The sequence below is a fragment of the Colletotrichum acutatum genome (genome assembly GCF_030867785.1).
Source record: "Colletotrichum acutatum strain CBS 112980 chromosome Unknown BDZ83scaffold_132, whole genome shotgun sequence".
NCBI classification, from domain to species: domain Eukaryota; kingdom Fungi; phylum Ascomycota; class Sordariomycetes; order Glomerellales; family Glomerellaceae; genus Colletotrichum; species Colletotrichum acutatum.
The window spans coordinates 30,453-50,250 of record NW_026849126.1 but is presented as its reverse complement, the minus strand read 5'-3'; the positions used below and the strand labels follow the sequence as shown (position 1 = coordinate 50,250).

The 19,798-nt window shown below is 53.3% G+C and overlaps 3 protein-coding genes across 3 annotated transcripts; 2 read left to right on the top strand and 1 right to left on the bottom strand.

Moving 5' to 3' along the window:
- Nucleotides 1–725: 725 nt before the first annotated feature.
- BDZ83DRAFT_547137 (family 28 glycosyltransferase) lies at nucleotides 726–3,848 on the top strand (the record flags this gene model as incomplete). Its single annotated transcript, XM_060503455.1, has 1 exon — nucleotides 726–3,848. A coding segment is annotated over one exon (3,123 nt), but the record flags the coding sequence as incomplete, so codon positions are not given.
- Nucleotides 3,849–6,332: 2,484 nt separating this feature from the next.
- BDZ83DRAFT_734538 (uncharacterized protein) lies at nucleotides 6,333–8,760 on the bottom strand. Its single transcript, XM_060512946.1, has 2 exons — nucleotides 7,909–8,760; nucleotides 6,333–7,857 (listed from the first exon to the last, which is right to left on the bottom strand). Exons 1-2 carry the CDS (start codon nucleotides 8,501–8,503, stop codon nucleotides 6,341–6,343), a joined length of 2,112 nt encoding a protein of 703 aa, XP_060359913.1. The 5' UTR covers nucleotides 8,504–8,760; the 3' UTR covers nucleotides 6,333–6,340.
- Nucleotides 8,761–11,196: 2,436 nt separating this feature from the next.
- Nucleotides 11,197–13,033, top strand: BDZ83DRAFT_756600 (uncharacterized protein; the record flags this gene model as incomplete). Its single annotated transcript, XM_060514771.1, has 2 exons — nucleotides 11,197–11,418; nucleotides 11,471–13,033. 2 exons carry the CDS (start codon nucleotides 11,197–11,199, stop codon nucleotides 13,031–13,033), a joined length of 1,785 nt encoding a protein of 594 aa, XP_060359912.1.
- Between the last annotated feature and the right edge of the window lie 6,765 nt (nucleotides 13,034–19,798).

The following is a 19,798-nucleotide window of genomic DNA, read 5'->3' as shown; positions in this document are numbered from 1 at the left end:
CGGCAGGGGCGCACCCTTGCAGACAACCGGCTTAGCGTCACCTTCGGGAAGTGATGTCATTTTCGACCAGGGGGTGGTTGGAAGGAAATTCCAGCTCTGCACTGCTCCTGCTGCACTGCTGCGCTGCGGTACTGCCATTTGCTGCAGATGGATGGCTTTGGAAACAGCAAAGCAAGAACCAGTTCGGCTTGAGGTTCCAGTGCGCAAGCCGCGGCCACGTCCAGGCGCCCTCCTTCCTGTGCTCCTCCTCCGCCTTGCTCTCGCAAGCTTGCTTTTCGCGTGAAACTTTCCATTCGCCGGACAGGTCTCTCTGCTGTACCTTATTATTCCCGGAACCAAACAGATCGGCCCATGTAGAGGGTGGTATCGGCATTCTTTATGCCTCCCGTCCGTCCCTTTCGCCTCTTTAGCTTGCGGAGTTCGAGGTCGTCCTTAGTCTCCTTCATCGCTCCGGACGTCAACCTCTGCGTGACAACCCAGCCAAGAACGAGTGACGCGACTTGCGCACCCAGACTATCTTCGCCCCTAAGACCTCTTTAGCCACGCTATTTTCAAAACGTTTACCTACCTACCTACCTTAATGTCCACATTGGGATGCCAGCCCTGATCTAAACAACAAATTTCTCACACACGATCCCAACTCATTCCCCCTCTGCACCACCGTCATAGACGAAACTCAATTCGAGAGCAGACCTGACACCACCACACGCCAACCCGACGCCATCATGGCGCACCCAACAGCCGCGGCACAACTGGCCTTGGGCACGGCGACCGAGTCCGAGGCGACGGCGACCCCTCCTCCCGAGCAGCTTCACATTGACGAAATCAACCGCGATGGAAGAAACATTGGTGTCGTGCGAGACGAGAACAGGAACATTGTCTACCCGTCCTTTGTACCACCCGAGATCGACTCGCCGAATGCTCGATCACCCCAGTCCACAACCGCGCCTACAGTTCCCAAAATACCACCAAAGCATGAACGGGCTACAAAGACCGAGTCGGCCCCAAATGGCCCTGGCCATCTCGAGGTTCCCGGCACGTCGAACCCTCAGGAGCGCCCTCCCATAGACAAGAAGTGGAGGACCGAGGCGCCTGAACGAAAAGCTGGCCAGAGCGGCGCGGCGCGGCGGAATATTCCCAAGCGATCCGGAACCTCATACCTCGATAGGGCACTCTGGGAGGCTGACAGGGGAGATTCGAGTTCGAGCTCAAGCTCCAGCGACTCCTCCGATGACGAGAATGCCCAAGACACCAAGACTCCGGCCGAGAGGAAGAGGGCACAAGATAAAGCCAATGCGAGGCGGCAAAGAGAGATTGCAGAGCGCTACCGCCGCTTCCACGTCGGCAACGACAACTACAACACCAAGGGCAAGGTGAAGAAGGACGGCCGTCTGCGCATCTCGGTCAAGGAGACGGCCAATACCGGCTACTTGGCCAAGGCGTTGGGGCAGGCCGTCAAGAAGGTGGTGCCGGTGCCCGAAGGCGAGGAGCAGGGCGAGGATGCGCAGCGACCGCCCGTGTCACGCCTCTCCTCCGCTACCACGGCCACTGCCGACCGCGAACCGAAGCCGCGCCTGAATATTGTCATCATGGTCATTGGCTCCCGTGGTGACGCGCAGCCGTTCCTCAAGATAGGCAAGATTTTGAAGGAAGACTATGGGCATCGCGTCCGTATTGCGACGCACCCCGCCTTTCGCGAGTTCGTCGAAAAGGACTCTGGTCTGGAGTTCTTCTCGGTCGGCGGCGACCCCTCCGAGCTGATGGCCTTCATGGTCAAGAATCCGGGCATGATTCCGACTCTGGATGCTGTCAAGGCTGGAGACATTGGACGACGACGATCGGCCATGGCGGAAATGTTCGACGGCTTCTGGAGAGCTTGCATCAATGCCACCGATGATGAGAAGGATGTCCACAACCTTAAGATGATGGGTGAGAAGGATCCCTTCATCGCCGACGCCATTATTGCCAACCCTCCAAGCTTCGCCCACATTCACTGTGCAGAAGCCCTCGGGATCCCCTTGCATCTCATGTTTACGTTTCCCTACACTCCGACGCAGGCTTTCCCTCACCCCCTGGCCAGCATCAAGAAATCAAACGTGGACCCCGGGTACACCAACTTCATCTCATACCCCCTGGTCGAGATGATGGTTTGGCAGGGTCTGGGCGATTTGGTCAATGACTTCCGCGTCAAGACCCTTGGACTGGACGCCGTCTCAACGCTCTGGGCTCCTGGTGCGACCTATCGTCTGCACGTGCCCTTTACCTACCTCTGGAGTCCTGGTCTCGTCCCTAAGCCTCAAGATTGGGGCGAAGAAATCGACGTCTCTGGATTCGTCTTCCTCGATCTGGCTTCGACGTTTGATCCACCCAGCGACTTGGAGAAGTTCCTGGATGCTGGGGAGCCGCCTATCTACATTGGTTTCGGCTCGATTGTCGTCGATGATGCGGATCGTTTTACTCAGATGATCTTTGAGGCTGTTGAACTTGCCGGAGTCCGCGCACTCGTCTCGAAGGGTTGGGGTGGCTTGGGAGGTGACGAAATGGATGTTCCCGATAATATCTTCATGCTGGAGAACACGCCCCACGACTGGCTTTTCCCCCGAGTCAAGGCATGCGTCATCCACGGCGGAGCCGGAACCACCGCAATTGCTCTCAAGTGCGGTCTGCCGACCATGATTGTGCCGTTCTTCGGCGACCAGCATTTCTGGGGAAGTATCCTCGCAACGAGTAAAGCCGGACCCGAGGCCGTGCCCTACAAGCAACTCGACGCAGAGAAGCTCGCCGAGGGCATCAAGTACTGCCTCACAGACGAGGCAAAAGAAGCGGCCGCCAAGGTCGCCAAAGACATTGAATTGGAAGGCGATGGCGCCAAGAATGCAGTGCGGTCATTCCACCACCACCTGACTCTGGGAGGCATGAACTCGATGCGCTGCTCTATTCTGCGCGATCGCCCGGCAGTCTGGACGCTAAAGAATACCAATGTCAAACTGAGTGCCCTCGCCGCCGACATCATTGTCGAGGAAGGACAACTTTCGTGGAAGAAGCTCAGATTGCTGCGGCACACGGAATGGAACGATTTCGAGGGCCCTGGAGAGCCGGTGACTGGTATCGCAGGCTCTCTCGCCGGGACGATGGGCAACGTCTTTGGTGGTATCGGCAGTGTTCCTTACAGAATTGCCAAGACGTCACACAAGCGCAAGGAGAAGAAGGACAAGAAGAAGAAGTTGAGGGCCCTCCGAGACAAGCGCACGAGTGCCAAGGAACGCAAGGCCGCGGCCAACAGCAATGGCGCGCTACAACCGCAGGAGGGCGACGAAGACAATACCAAGAAGGAGGGGGATAAGGCGAAAGTAAAGGGCGGAGATGACAGCAAATCGCATAAGAAAGAAGACGAGGGCAAAGCCAAGGAGGGAGATGAAGAGAAAGATGGGAAGCAAGACAACAAGAAGGGAGAGCAATCCCAAGCCATTGGAAACGCTTCTTCTGCCAGACCTGGTGCGCAAGAACGGCGCGATACCATGTCATCGATCGATACTGGAACTACCGTCGACGACGCCGTTGGAGACTACGCCAATGAGGTCGGTGAGGGCGTTGGCAAATCGGCACAAGCCCTGGCCAGGGCACCGGTAGACCTATCCATGGCCATCGCTCAAGGATTCCACAACGCTCCTCGGCTGTATGGCGACGATACTGTTCGACGACCGCCGCGTGTAACCGGCATCAGCTCTGGGTTGAAGGCGGCCGGCAAGGAATTCGCGTACGGCATCTACGACGGCACGACCGGCCTCGTTCGACTACCCGTCCGGGGTGCCAAGAAGGAGGGCGTCAAGGGCTTCGTCAAGGGAACAGGCATGGGTCTCACGGGATTCGTGCTCAAGGACCTCAGTGCCATCATCAGTCCCTTTGGATACACTCTAAAGGGCATCGCCAAGCAGGTCGAACGGAAGAAGCAGCCCGATCGAGTTGTCCGTCGGGCCCGTCTTGTACAGGGCCAACGCGAAAGACGGAACCTCCCTGGCGACTCCAAAAAGCAAACCGACAAGGACGTTATTACTGGTTGGTACACTATCCGCGAACTCCTAGAGACCCTCGAGGCCGAGAAGAAGCAAGGCATCAAGGGAGTTTTCTCGCACAAGAAGCAACGAGTCAATCACGCAGCCTTTGAGAGCGTCGACATTGCCGACCGCACCCTACAGGCGATCAAGAAGGGCGAGGATATGAGCACCGTCGTCGGCACGGAGAAGGAGCTTCGCAAGGCGGACGAGAAATTGAAGAGTCCCGCGACTAGACATAGTGTTGATACGAGGCGGTCGACCGAAACCGCGCGGGCGCGCAAGTCTGCTGAGGATCAGGAGAATTCGGAGGGCTCGGACAAGAATTCGTCCAAGAGGAAAGACGACATCGCGGAGAACGAGGAAGGGGAAGCACGGGCCGAGGCGGCAGACCGCGCGGATGCCAAACACAAGGCTGCCGCGGAAGACAGAAAAGATAGAGCGGGGGCTTCTGGGACCACATCGAAGGATGCGGCCCAGATTAATGGCACGGCTGGCGAGGAGCAGCTCAAGACGCAGCCAGATGAGGACGAGCATCGGCAGCCCAGCGTTGATCGCGCGAGGTCGGCTCAGGTTTAGGAGTTTGGGAGGCTATCGTCTGTACGGCGTTTCTTTTGTTTTTTGGGTGGGTGAGAAGAGAGATTTCCAAATCAGACAGACAGACACCGCATCGCCCAGGCATGTTCGGTACATGCGTTGTTTGGCGTTTGGGACTCTTTTTTAGATACTTTTTCTGACTTATACCCCCACCCCTTTTTCTTGGTATTCCTGTGTAGGAGTAGCGAGTAGTTTTCTATATCAACGTTAATATCCAAGGAGAGGTTTCTATGTGTTTGTGAGACTGGCTAGCACATAACCTCGGGCGTCTTCTTTACACCAAAAAACGAAGACGCAAATCCAGGAGGAGGACAGGTACATACCTTAAGAAAAGGATAACAGGTATATTGAACTGGCGCCGTATTCAACCCACCTCGGGTTTTATGTGATACCCCGTGTTTCCCTCGTCTTACCAGATCATGCTGCCATTGCTCAATACCTAAGGTACCTAAGATGAGGCGGTGGAAGTTAATATAGTAATTCTTTTTTCTTCGGCGCTACAGGCGCAAAAGATCGACCTTGAGGGGATCATGTTTCTCAATACTTGGCCGTACTATTAGCTCGAATACGCATCTAATATAGAGCGAGCTCTGATACTGGTGCACCTCTGCTCTTATCGGTCCCGGGTATTACCCCCTGCTTCTGAACGAGGCGGTTGATGAAGTCCCGTAAACTGTCTGCCTATGCTTGGTACTGGACGAACCGGGTCTGATCGTACTCTTGTGAGTTCCTTATCATGGCACGGCCACCAAACATTCCGTCTATTACGCGAGCGAGTGAAACGTCTCCTTGTGACTGGCTGCCGCCAAGCTGAAGTGCCTCAAAGGCCCTTAGATAGGTCCGGAGAGATGCAATCACCGCTTGGTACTCATTCCAACTTAGAAACTTTCCGCCACGATCTTTGATGCTCATGGCTATCACGTAGACTCCCGGGTCTGTCGTGGATTCATCATACCAGTGTTGCTGATTCTCACAATCAAATGCCACCGTCCCTTGCACGATCGATGTCAAGAGGTCTCGCGGAATAGCGTGGAGCAGCTACAACGTGATCCAATCTTCATCACAGTCTCGTTGAAGCTGCAGGATCGTGGCGTTCGAGGTTCTGGGCGTCTTTGCGTCTTCGAGGTCTTTGACTACATCGGGGAACAGTAGTGACACTTCGTGGAAGGAATCCCCTCGCGTCAATGCTTCCAAGAGCTTCGCTCTGACGCCGCTCATATGAGGACATTCTAATGAGGGAGTAGGAAGTACCATGTGGTAGATGTGTATTTGGCAGTCAAGAGGTGACGTTACTCAGTTTCCACCCAAATCGACAGGTGCGTAGACCTGTACCTTTCCCAAGAGCAGTAGCACTAACACCCCTTGCCCGAAACAGAAAGTGGCAGGCACAGTCAGCATCCAATTCAAATACACGCAAGTCAAGAGCACAGTTTCACAATGAGATGGAGCTTCGCATGTTACAAATCACATGGGAACAGGACATAATGCAGGTTAACGAACTTTTTCTTCTTCTTTTTTTGGCCCCCCCCCCCCTTCCCCTGGGGCCCCTCCTCCCACCACGACACACCAAAAAAGACACACCAAGAAACGACACACCAAAAAAAACCACACTCCCTCCACAGAGTCCACACTCCCTCTCCACACTCCCTCACTCCAATCCTCCTTGGCCCTTACCTAGAGATTCTCTCTATTCAATGGTAGGGTGGCTGGCCAGGGTATCTCTGACCCGGTGGGGGCGGGCCGTAGTACTGACCCGGAGGGGGACCTGGCGGCTGCTGCCAGGGAGCACTTGCGCTCTGGTACGGCTGCTGGTACGGCTGCTGTGGCTGCTGCTGCCACTGGGGCTGCTGCTGCTGCCACTGGGCACTTTGTGCCGGATACTGCCACTGGGCAGGCGGTGCCTGGTACGGCTGCTGCGGCTGCTGCCATGATGGGGCCGATTGAGGGTAAGCCGGCTGCTGTTGAACCCATGCATGGCCTCCGTATGGCATAGGTGGCACCGAGGGGAAAGTAGGCGGCGCCTGCATGGGCGGCATGGGGGCGGGAATCTGGAGAGCAGCGGATCTGGCCCGCTCTCTTTCAGCCTGCTCCTTGGCGGCATATTCGATGCTCTTCTCGTGTCTCTGAATGAGCCAGCCATCGTACCAACTGGCTGCACTGCTCGCAGAGCCCGGCTGTAGCAACTCTGCCCAAGCCTCCTTCACTCTGAAGGCGAAAGTCTCAGCGCCAAAGGGAACATCCTTGGACTCAAACCTTAGGATAGTGGGGGCGTTGTTGACAAAGTGGTCCATGGCCACTCCTCTCTTGATGACATCTGTGCTCTTGAGGATATGCTTGACATGTTCAATCATCTTGATTCTCAAAGGGTCCTGACTGGATGCCGCGGCATTGGTAGAACTAATGGTCATGGCGCCTCTGGCAATACCTTGCGGGTTCGTGGCCGCAGCTTTCAGCTCGGCTTCTCGGTTCTTGAAGAAGATTCCAATGGAGATATCTCTGCGCTCTTGCGCTTGCTTCACGTAGGCCACGGCAATCTCAAAAACAGCTCCTACATACTTCATCACCTCGTTTCGAGTCTCACTGTTGATGGCAAGAACCAGCATGTTGAGTCTGCCACGCCTGTGGTGGCCAAACTCAAGATTGACATTCGGGTCAATCTTCTTGATGTACTCGTTTACACCTTGAAGCGCGGTCGGTACCTTGTTGTTGTATCGGCACGAAAGCAAGTCGGCCGACATCTTGTTATCAGTCAACTCAATCTCAAACGGTGGGGCACCAAACTTGTACGACGCGCCCCCTAGCCTACCATAGGCATCCCATGCCTTGCTTCGGGCAGAAAAGTTGTCATATAACATGACCTCCATCCTCGTGATGGGGCGCCGAGGGGCGGGGTAGGTCGAGGAGCGATTGGCGCTGAATGCAGGTCTGCCTTTCGCTTTGCGACTTGGAAAATGATATCCTGACGGCTGCTGCTGGCGTGTCGGGGCAGAGCCAGGGGCCGCACTTGTTCCGGCCACAGTCGTAGGGGCAGGGGCGGCGGGCTTCTTAGTGTCTGCCCAGTGACTTGTAGCGAGTCCTGAATTCTTGTTCTGCTTCGAGGCCTCATCCTCTAGAATCTGCGACTTCTTAAAGACCGCGTAGCGACGATCATATGGCTTGTGGGTGATCTCCGGCATGGCTTTCGACTTGGGCCAGGTACCAGGAGCACCTACACGAAACCATTAGTTGATACTCTCAAATGCAAAGGCACCAAACTTACCAAGGAGACGCCACATCGCTCTCATCGCGAGCCATCTCGAGGCCCCGGTGTTCACGTCTTGCTCGTTACTTGCCACTAGGTATTTGAAACCAGCGTTGAGACAGTCAGTATACATGGCCTCCAGGCCATTGACGTCTAACTCGGGCCTGCACCTGACGACGTGAAAGAGGACCAGCTCCTCTAGGGAGGCGAACTCCTCTTCTTCCCCTTCGCTATCCGAGCCTGCCCAGGCCTTGCTCGGAGTGGCTGAAAACCGTGCAGGGAGGAGGTCCCTCAGGGGGATCTCAGCGTGACCCGCCGAGAACCAGTCGTCTATCATACGCTCGAGATTTCCCACAGGAAACAAGGCCGTGGATGACTGAGTGTTTTGCCCAGCAGCAGGAAGATTCTCTTCCTCGGGTAACTCCTCAGCCATCTCAGGCTTCTCGGCCATCTCGGGCTCCTCGGTGGCCGCATCGGCGGCGACATCAGCGGCGGCATCGGCGGCGGCAGTGGAGGGATTCTCCTCCTCGGGGGTCGCGGCGTCTACGCGCTTCTCATCTCTCTCTTCGCGTGCCTCGGCGGCAGGCGGCGGAAGTTCGGTCAAGTTGACCATTTTTGTTTCGTTTTTGATTCGTGGTATTCACAAAAAAAAACGAAAAAAAAGTTGTTTGTTGACAAGACAAAGGGTAAGAGGGAGAAGGAAACCAGAAGATCGATATTGTCACCAGAGAGAGAAGTGCGGAGTGGGCCTAGGGGACCCACTCGGGCCAACTAGAACCCGAGGCTCTGGAGCTCCAATTGAACTTATTCCAAGGCAGGTGGTTACCTTACTTGAGTGATGCCTACCTTATTCATCGTAACCCTCAAGGGGTGAACCATTCTCGTTTGCGTCCGAGGTCAAGCACCGCCGTTGAATTTGACTTAGGTAGGTTAGCCAGGCTTTTCCAGGTAGGTACCCTGCCGTAAACCTTAATTTGGCCCCGCCACCGTGGGAGGTGGGCTCTTCCATTCAGGGATCATCGCAGCGCCACTCCACTCCGCCTGGTCGAGACCAAACTGGTTCTTAAGTCTCGGTACTTTTCTTGTGCCTTTGAACCCCGCGAGGAACTAATGTCCTTTGTAGGGAGTACGTGACCCAATTCCTCGGATCTGCCATCTCATGCAACCGCCACCCCCTACAACTACATACCTACGTACACCTCACCTCCGCTTGCCTCTCTACGTTACCTGGCACCCAACCATCACAACTGTGCAGACAGTACAACCGCCGCCATAGAGCCACAGTCACAAATGTGCGGGTCCTGGCAGCAAGTTCGCGAATCCATGGAGGAATGATACAACAGCAAGGGCAGAGTGGCGTTTGCGTACATAGGGGCACTTGCAGGGTTTGGAAAGAGCACAAATATGGTGCAACGTCTTTGGAGCATTGCCGCGACATCGGCCGCGACAGATCATCGAACGCAAGTCACATATGCGGTCAGGAAACCCGGGTTTGAACGAATCAATATTTGGTTCGAGTCGTTGAGCGAAACTCAGACAGAGAACAGTCTAGTCGACTTTCCCATTGTGCCAGACGACGCCACAATGAAGGGGAAACCGTTGCTATCAAGATTTCCCAACCAGCTTATCATCTTCTCAGCATGGTTCCACTGTCTGACAATAGTTGAGAGTGACGCGGAACGCCATCCCAGGGTAATGATGCCATGGCCGGGCAAACTGATCATCATGAGGCTCCAAGCCGATCAAGGATTATTCTCCTTACCGCTCGTGAAGCGTGAGGGTAACCCCTTGTTCATGGTGGGAAACTCGGTTTCGGCGTGGACTGGAACAGACGGATCGTCGACTCTCACTCTCATGGCACCTACATGCATACCAACGCACATTGTCATGAAATGGCTAAATAGTAATGGTGCACAATAGGACACACTTGTCTGTGTTGGGTAAAGGGTCAGGTCTACCATGTTAGTCCACGGATCTCTGGGAAAGCAATGTGGCGAGTGGACGATCGAGGAACACGAGGCGGAAGGCAATTTGCAATCGAATACATCACTTGAAGGGCAACTAACATTGCATACTAGAAACAATGTCCGTGACTTTTCGATACGGACTGTAGAGGTGCATAATTGTAAAAGCCATCCTCTCCTTCCCCCTAAACCCGTCTCAATCATCATACGATGGTGAGGCTTGTCAACATCTCTGACTTTTCGCTCCGGTAATGACGCCGGTATGCGGCACCCGTGGCGCTCCATTTTTGAGCTGTTCCAGTCTCGAGCTCATCTGTCTCCAAACATGCTCACCTTTCGCTATTCTGGGGAACGATTTGTTCTTGGAATCCTCTGGGTCGTAGAATGAGAACTTGCTCCCTTGGTAGAGCAAAATGTATCGATGGCCGGGCGAACCCAGTTGCCAGTCCGTGGCGGCGTACGGGGCTGTGACCTAAAGCTCAATTGGAATTCTGTAGAGAAACAAAGTTCGAATGCAGCCGTGGTCGATTTGCTTGCCCTCAATCGGACGGCCGTGACTAGGCCTATTGCTTTTGTCATAGCCTTACATGGAAGTGCGAGCATCAAAAAGCGCGGTCCGGCACCGGTTCGCGGAGATAGTGGCTAAAGGCTGTGGGCGGTGCGCTTTCTTTCCCTGTTCCTGGCGTCAAAGGACCTGACGTTATCGGTGTCGCTATCCAGGTAGTATTCAAGGGGAATAGTAGCGGGAAGGGCGATTGCAATGCCGATGACGAGAATGAAAGTGAGGACGAAGTTGACGTCGAGAGAAAAGACACGGAGGGAATAGACAGGGAAAAAGGTGAAAAATCTACGTGATGATCTTGATCATGGTATTTACCTCACTGCACTTACTCAAAAATCATGAGGATTGTGACGAGCCTACCTTTTAGCCTCTCTATTCATAACTTCGCTTCTCACATACTCTTTCTTAGACGGTTCGTTGCTTCCACCATCGTTTCCTGACTACACCTGTGCATGTCCCTCTTCACCTGTTCAACTAAGTCCGACCTGAACGACTATGGACCTCATCCGAGAACAGTACTAGACGGGTTGATCAATCACCAAGCAAGGGGACCTGGAAGGACACCATTTGCTGGGGAAGACACCTTGATGAGCTCACGGGTGATTTCTGCCCATATTTGGGGATTGGGGGACTGCTTAAGACACCCCTTCGGCAGCGGCAGGAGTGCAGTTCGGAGAAAGATATTACGAGGCGTTTGAGAACTCCCCAATCCTAAGAATAACACTGCAATTACGCACACATACATAAGAGAAAAAGGCTCTGCAACGCAGTCTCGCCACTATGCCTGATTCTCAAGAGACTTTCAGTCATGTCACTTCACAACCTTCCTTTGTCACCAAGACGCCTCCCAGCATTGATGACAACACCGTAATCATTGCGGTCGCGTCTCCAGACCTGAAAACAGGCGTCCAGAGCCGTAATGGATGGTTTCTGTCAGACTTTTATGCCTTCAACTACTTGTTCAAAGGCTTGGGGCATTCCCAAACTTGGCTGACAGCAGCAGTAAGTTCTGTTCCACACCCTCTTGACTGCATCCGACGCTAACGCAAAACAGGATCCGGAACGTCTGCTTGAGACGTATGGAAACTACTTGCATGGGAACCCGTATCAAGAACAAAAGGTCGTTCTCAGCTCCTCGCTGCTTCAGAACGGGGAGATCACACCACCCGTGGTCGTTGAACCTGAAGGCATGATTGACCGTTTCTTGAACGAGATTGAACGCGCTTCGGCGGAAGCTGTACAGCACGACCGTCCGTTGCTTATCATGGTCTTCTGTCATGGGCTCGTTGACCATAGGTTTCTTCTGGATGCGTCTGATGACGAGAGAGGGCTCAAAGCAAATCGTCTCAAAGAGGCGATTGCAGATGGGTGCCGCGCGACCATCCTGACATCGGCATGTTATGCTGATGGATGGATTGTCAAAGACCTGAAGGGCAACAACCAACATCCCCTAAGTGCCACGCCAGGGAAACAGTCTGAATCGTGGATGCTATCTCCCAGCGCCAGTAAGCGCGCTTGCGGATCAATCTTTGCCAGTTCGGTGATTGAGACTCTGGCATCCAAGGGAAGCCCTCTCGTTGCTGCTGAGGAGGAGGAGGAGGAGAAGGGGGAGGAAGCTGGCAGTCGGAAAGAAGTCGAACGGCTTCAGCCCGATCAGCCCAACGACCTCCAGGTGGAGACGTACAACAGCTTCTGCCAGTCCATCCTCGATATCTGCAAGGGCAAGCTCCATCGAATGGCAGATGAGCAAGGGTTCTGTTTTAGTGCTCAGGATGATCAGTGGAACTGGTCCTGGACGAAGCGCACAGGCACTCCGCTGGCACACTTTCAGTCACGTTGGGATGCACTCGAAACCGTCGAGTTCACTGGAGATAAGGAAGAAAGGATACGGAAATTGTATAGGGACCCAGACCCCAGCAACAACTGGGCCACTGACGATGAACTGCGAGCTGCGTTAGCCCGAATTAGTGGTTCGGGACAGCGCCATGCTGGCCTTGAGGTGCAAAAGGAAATGGAGGATCTCGTTTATCAACAACGCATCCCCCCTCTGGCCAAACTTCTCCTCGAGACTTGTCCTGAAGATTGGAGCAAGGGCTGGGGTAATGGGGACCGCTGTTATCTGGAACAACTCGCCACTGGCGTTGTGATCCCAAGAGAGAAAAGCACTTATAGCGATACGGATCCTCTGGAGTTCATACGCTATCGTTTGGAGGCCGCCGCGATGGCAGACCGCATAGTCAGCCTTTTCCAACTCCCCGTGCCGTTTGGCGAGTCTTGCATTATGTGCGACCTCGACCGCTTCAATGCAAGGGCGGAGAAAGAGTCGGAGGGTTACCTCAGGCGTTACTCCAGAATCTGGTCATGCCTCGCATATGATTTATTCCCGATGCCTCGCATCATTCAAGGCCCTCCGATGGCCAGGCCTTTGCGCTATGTTGTCGCTGCAGTATCCATGATGCCGTTGAGTGACGAAAAAATAGAATCTCTCACAAATGAGATCCTCGAGTACACTGGTAGGCTCCGCAAAAGTGTGGAAGAAGGCGTCGCCACAAACGAGGAGGTTGCCCGCCAGAGCCGGCGTTGGATTGCATCAATCGGCCGAAAGGTCCGTCGTTAGTTGATACGTCCGTGTCTAGCTTTACTCTATTCTGGTCTACCTTGATATTATTCACTGGCGAAGATAAAGAGAATATGGTTGGATTAGCATACAATATGTTAGTGTCGAGGTCTTCCCGAAGAGGGCTATCCGGCAGAAGCATGCGGTCGATGTTGCTACAAGTATCGGGGATTATAATATGCGGCATCCAGGTCTCTCTCTGAAAGGCGTTAGTCAGCACATGCACCTGGACTCATAATTCCGAGCGAGTAAGATGCTCTTGAAGCATGTTGGGTTTAGGAATCATCTTCTGTTGCTTTACAAGGGCTTCACCGTGGTCCGGGAACGTCGGGCTTGTGGCGGCGGTTCAGACAAGGCTGGCAAGTGGGCCAACAAGATGTTGAACAAGGCAGGCTATGATACAGGTCTTATCATGTTAAAGTGCTTGAAAACTGAACTCATGTGCCATGACCGTCGAACATTGGATTAGGGTGACCTCAGAATCGATGGGGATGACGTTGTAAGACCCGTTCGGCGGGCTCAGACAATCTGGCACCGCAAGAGCCGTAATGCCAATAAAATCCCCCGCATTGCCGTAAAAATTAACGCCGCCACGTGTCGCCTTTAAGACTACTGCCAGAATCGTTGAGATTCGGGTCGGAGAGGAGTTGTGATTCCGCGGGTCGCTTATCTGTATGCCTCGTTTCGAAAGAATCGACTGAATATGTGTTCGATGATTGCCAATCTGGCAAGGTCGCTGTTTGAGCCGTCGGGTATGAAGGCGAGTGAGCTTGATCAATCATGTAATTCTCTAGTTGATCAGTTGATTAGTAGTAAGCTGCGGCGAGTCTTGTGTCTTAGACAACTTCGTCGTTGGGCGGAAATTGATCGCCTGGCCTATAGATTTTGCTAGTAAAGAAGGAGAGGAAAAGGAAGAGGGAGAGGAAGGGGAAGAGGAAGTGGAAGTGGAAGGGGAAATAGAAGAGGAAAAGGAAGAGGAAAAGGAAGTAGAAAGGGAAGAGGGCAGTGATTGCTAAGACGGAGTCAGAGGTGACTGAAACGAATTAAACAGGCTGACCCTTCAAAGGTAAGATTACACGGCAAGACGAATGTATTGCTTAGAATGACTACCAAAGGATAGTGAACTAATTACTCGAAGAAAATACATGAAATAACGCAACCACATGTGCCGATCCAGGAGGAGAATAAGGCTTTCAAGTGCCTAGGCTCGCCGCTCACCTGAAATAACCGGCGCACTCTTAGGGACTGCTCAAGATTGAGGAGAGAGTTGTTGACTTTGTCTATCTAAGGTACGAAGTAGGGGTCAGCTGAACCTCTGAAAAGTCAGGGGGCGAACGACTTGAGCCGTGGCCAAGCAAGGCAACTGACTAGGCGCTCAGGCAAGCTGCAGGACGATTGATGTTGGCTCAGAGAACTTGATACAAACTTTGTCATTGGTCGAGTATTGGCCGAGAGGCATGCAGAGAAATGGAGGGCTTTTCCCACTTGACTCTCTAACAAGGATTGTCCAATTGGAAGCAAAAGCCGACTCTTGCTTTTCATGAAGGTTTGGATGTGAGGTCTCGAGCGTTCTGCCCTTCAAAATATTGGAGGCGTATGAGCACTCCATAAGTCTTGCCAGATCCGGAAAGCAGCCCTCGAATCTGTGGCCTATGCCAAAGCGAAGCGCAAAAGCAACTCGCCCAAGTATACATCGGAAAGTAGGTATTCTTAGGAATACTGAGATCTATTCAATTCGAACTTCAAATTCGGCTCGGCTCGAATGCTCATGCTCCTGCACAGTAGGCCTGTAGGCACGATAGGCAAGCACGCAAGGTAGTCATGCATTCAAGAACCAGGCATAGTCGGTGGAAAGATTGGAGAGCGATAGCCTACGATTCTGGGGGTCTTCTATCCGCTAGACAAGGTGCGGTTACACAGGACTGAGAAACAAGTCCCGCTGCCTCACCAGCCTTGACATCAACGCCTGAGCCTGGTGGTTTGTTAATGTTTGCGAACAGTTCGCCCAGTGTAATTCAACATTGAGTTCCTCTCGACATTTCAATGGATGCCCCGGACTTCTGATTGTCGCCTTTGGGACATCTTCAGGCCCATATACCTCCTTGTCATCACTGCATTCTCATTGGCCTTTTGATATCACGGGGTCTCGGCAAAACGAAAATACTGCATCTATGAAAGACCCCCAAGACAAGACGAGGGAGGCATTCCCGTGTACGGTAGTTGACTGTACGTCGGAGGCATTTTCGACCAAGGCTAATCTCAAGCGGCACATGACAGCCAAACATGGCCCACCAGCCAGAATGGCCTGTAACAAGATGCTGCGGCACCACACGGACAATCTCAAGCGTCACCAGAAGAGATGCCGCGTCTGCTCCAACAAAGACAGCACACCTCGAAACGGCGCTGACAGTGTGAATCACCGTACTTGGCGCCGTTCAGTCAGGCGGTCGCGCAACTTCATGCGAACCCAAAGTACCAGGCTCAGGGGAACTTGGGGTACCTTTCCCCTAACAGTGGCTTTCCCCAGGCTGCTGCAAATGTCGTCCTCGACGTTCAGTCCAAAACCGAATTGAATATGCTGCCTGCGTGTCCAATGGAATTCGAACCCTGTGCCGGCTCGGGTCAATTGTGAGCTGCTAATGTACCTGATACACAGTGTTTGGTGTGTTCTAATACTGTGAAAGTTGGGTCAACAATTACAATCAAGCGCCATGTGACATGTTGCTTCAGGTACGTTCAACGCTTCCTTTTTGGCCCTGATGGATGACCAAGCACAAGTACCTTGTAGTATTACCCAATTGGTCCCACCACCACCTTCTTCTTCCAGGATTGAGAGCTTGCTGGGATTACCCTGCTACATTACTCTCGAGACGGCGGACTACCAGTTTGTGATTGGCCTGCGATACATGGCTGCAGAGCCCCGCCACGGGGGTTAAAAGGAAGTCAGCCTTTGGGCGTTGAAAGATGGTTAAATGCTGCCACACAAACTTTCGAATCTATGCGAGGGACTCTTTTTGCAATTTCAGTTCATAAAGTACCGTTTGAATTTTTTTCTTAACTGGTCAGTTAACTTTGGCTTGTCCTCATTACCAAGTTGGAAACCAGTATGTGATTCTCTAATAGCAAATGCGTGAGCTCTCCGATCTTCTCTCGGCGGATAAGCGACCCCGCACTCTGGAGGGGGACGAACGCACCAGGGTCCCACAAGACGTGGGAGGCTTCGTCCACCTAGCGATTCAACCTGCGGATACCTCTTCAACTGCTAAATTGGACTACAGCTAGGTCTAGCTCTATTGTGGTTGCTCATCGGCCTCTGACACCTGTCTAATCGCGGAAGACACAGGCGGGCAACGATGGGAAATCGACCTGTCGGCGTGCATTGGATGCATCCATTGGCTATTACCTTATCTCCATGTGGCGCGAGCTACTTGCAGCGTTGCTGTCGGCGAGAAATTAAGTTTCAAGACACAAAGGCAGAAATTCCGGGAGAAAGGTGGAGACCCCGGCGCCGGGCCGGGATGAGGGCTCGTGCGGGGTCAACGACTTCCGGTAGTGCCCTTTCTGTTGGCGAGCTACATCCATCGAAAATTATGTATGTCATTGTCTCGTGAGCTCTGGGAAACGTGACACTTCCGAGAATGAGACAACTGAAGCTGATGAAGATGATGAACACGATATGTCGCCGTTGCACTTATAAGCACTCTATAACTTACTGCAGTGAGAACAGCAGTAGACGGCATGACGACCAGCCTCAAGGCCTACATCAAAAATCACGACAACGACTTGGATGCCCTTGCTACCCAGCGGGATTATCTAAAGAACCATATCGAGGCAGCTTCTGGGAAAGATTAAGCGAGAAATACAAGAGCAGCGTCAAGCGTTAGAGGCCTCCTTGCATGAGACAAGCAAGGCCCAGAGAGAGTTGGCAATGAGACAGAACAACCAAAGAACCTCCTGGGAGATCTGCACTGATCATCCTGAACACAGTCAAGACTGGTAATCTCGATGCGACGGTCAGAGACCTCGACAGAAGCCTGATTCACATTCGTAAACAAAGAGACGACCTTATAAAGAAGGTTCCGAAGAAGTTGGGCCCCTGCAGCGTGCAATAGATATGTTGAAGAAGACAGTAACCATGCGAGATGGAGAGCTTTAGGGTCAAAAGGGCCAGTTGGTTAATATGAAGGAGGCACATGAGCGACGAGAGCAAGAACTTATCCAGCAGACGGCCAAAGTCGAAGCGGAACTACGGTCAAGCAGGGAGACGCTACCCCAGCAACAGGTCCAGCTAGGGAGGGAACAAGAGACGCTGTGTTTCACCCAAAGTGCACTTACCCAGCGAGACAAGGAGCTCGAAGAGCAACGGACCCAGGCCAGCAAGGAAGCTACTGCGGATGCAGCAGCCAATGAGTCGATTAAGTCCTCGAGAAGCAGGTCGACCATTTGAGACAAGTCAAAGAGACATTTGATCGGCGAGACCAAGAGATCGAAGAGCAGCGAGCCAGAGCAGACAACGAGGCTACAGCGCACGCAACAGCGAATCAGTCGATTGAAGCCCTCAAAAACGAGGTCGTCTAATTGATACAGGATCAAATCAACATTGAACGCACCCGAAGTGACGTACTCAACGCGGAAATTGGCGCGCCACAACACCAGTTGGAAATGGCGGTTACACGGGAGACTCAAATCGCGGAATGGAATGACAGCACCAAAGAGCAGAGGCGCCAGGAAGCTGTCACCCTACAAGAAGCACTCGCCACCGTACAGCGTTTACAAGAAACGTCAAACGTTGTGCGGATGGACTCGGCAACGCAGACCAGTCCAGAGGCAACCACAAGGCCGGAGTTGAGTCTCGCAAAGGCTCAAGCCTCTGCTAATGGACAGGGAGCCCCAGGTCGAAGTCCCAAAAGGCGCCGTATAGGGTCGGGGGATGACGACGGTCATCGACCGCAAGCGGCTTCCGAACAGCTAGAGCAGATGGCACAAAGTCGTCTTGAGTCGTGTCACTCTGATGATGGTGGCCACGACACATTGGAGGAGTTCTCGAGAGCATATGAGGCGTACGCTTTAGACGATGGTCACTGGGGAAAAGCAGAGATCTTGAAAGGGATTGCCCGGGTGCAGTTGACGTACTGCCTAATGCGACCAGCACGTAACCCGGATTATGTAGTACTAGAGGTCGTCGGTGGGCGTGGGGTGAGGTGTACATACCATGAAAAAGTCGGGGGTAAATGGTCCAAGGCAAGATATGTGTCTGTCAATGGCAACAAGCGATTTGTCATTGGAGCGCGAAAGTTGTAGGGTCTTGTTATTTACTTGAGTAAAATTACCGTACCATTCTGAGGTGTTGATGGCTTGGTTCTTTCAGAAATTTCTCCAGAATACGCGTGAATTCCTCCTGCCTTACATGATCTTGGACGTGTAGGCAAAAAGGTGCCCCACTCCCACCAACTACCAAGGCACCCGCAGTCTTTCCTTCCCTTTTTATTTTAATTCCCTTTTCGATTGTTCATCCTCGTCACAACACGTTTTTCGCCAAAAAATCGAATTTTAACGAGTTGAGCAGCGATGAAAGATCACGACGTGGCGAATTATACGCCAAAAGGCCGAGAAGCAGACGGCACCAGCGGCGGCAGCGACAACGAGAACGGGAACGGGAACGGCAATGTCGCCAACCAGAGCGAAGCTATGTTACCGCCTAGTCTAGGCGCGAGAGAAAGGGCGATGCCTAAACCGAACGAGCTCGGCTACGCTACCATCGAAGCGGGCAATTGCGCCGTCGTGGTATCGGATTCTGCCACAATCGCTCAAGAGATCCACAAGCGGACGGGGACACTGGCATCGCAGTATCCCGACGTAAGGGTATTTTTGGAATTCTATGATGCTTCCAAGGCTCCACAGTGCAGATATGCCCGGAGGATGGCGCATGAAGAGGAGAAGATGAAGCGATTGATGGACCAAGGCCCGAGCCAGAACGAACTCCAGCCGCTTCCTTGGGGACAGGGTCAGTCGGTCCCGCAAGCAGACCAGAGCGGAAATCAGCCGGCTGCTTGGGGGCCTGGTTGGAGCGCTCAGTCTGCAGCGCCTCCTTGGGTGCCCCAGGGCCAGGGCCAGTCAGTTCCGTTGGAAGGCCAGAGCGGAAATCAGCCGGCTTCCTGGGGGCCCACGAACTTCCCCCCTGCTTGGTGCGCTCCGTCTGAACTGCCTGCTTGGGGGCTCCAAGGCCCCGAAGCTGAGGCTCAGGCTCAGGCTCAGGTGACTACTTGGGGAGCTACAAGCGGACCACCTGCTTGGGGGGCCCAGGATCAGGGCCACTCAGTTCAGTTGGAAAGCCAGAGCGGGAATCAGCCGGTTTCTTCATGGCGCAGTCGTTCTCCATTGCGCCACACGACAAGTCACGACACTGCAGCAAAGAGGCGCCGTTCCAAGAGCCCAACCAGCGACGCGGCGCGTATTAGCAATTTGGAAACGGGTTCAGATCTTACTAAACGACTCGACCATGGTGGTGAGATGGAGAAGAACCACAGCACCAGAGTGAAGAAACAAACAAGAGGCGATAAGAAGGGCCGTAACTTGCACCGATCCGACATTACACAGCGAACTGTGGCCCCCTATTTGGGCAAGTATGCATTGTCCGAAGATGAGCAAATCAGGATCCAGCTCCATGGGACCGAAGTTTTCAAGAGAGATGATCGATATAGAGAACAAAATACCTGTGCGAATTGCGGCCACCACGGCCATTGGCTTGGCGACTGTGCCTTTCCT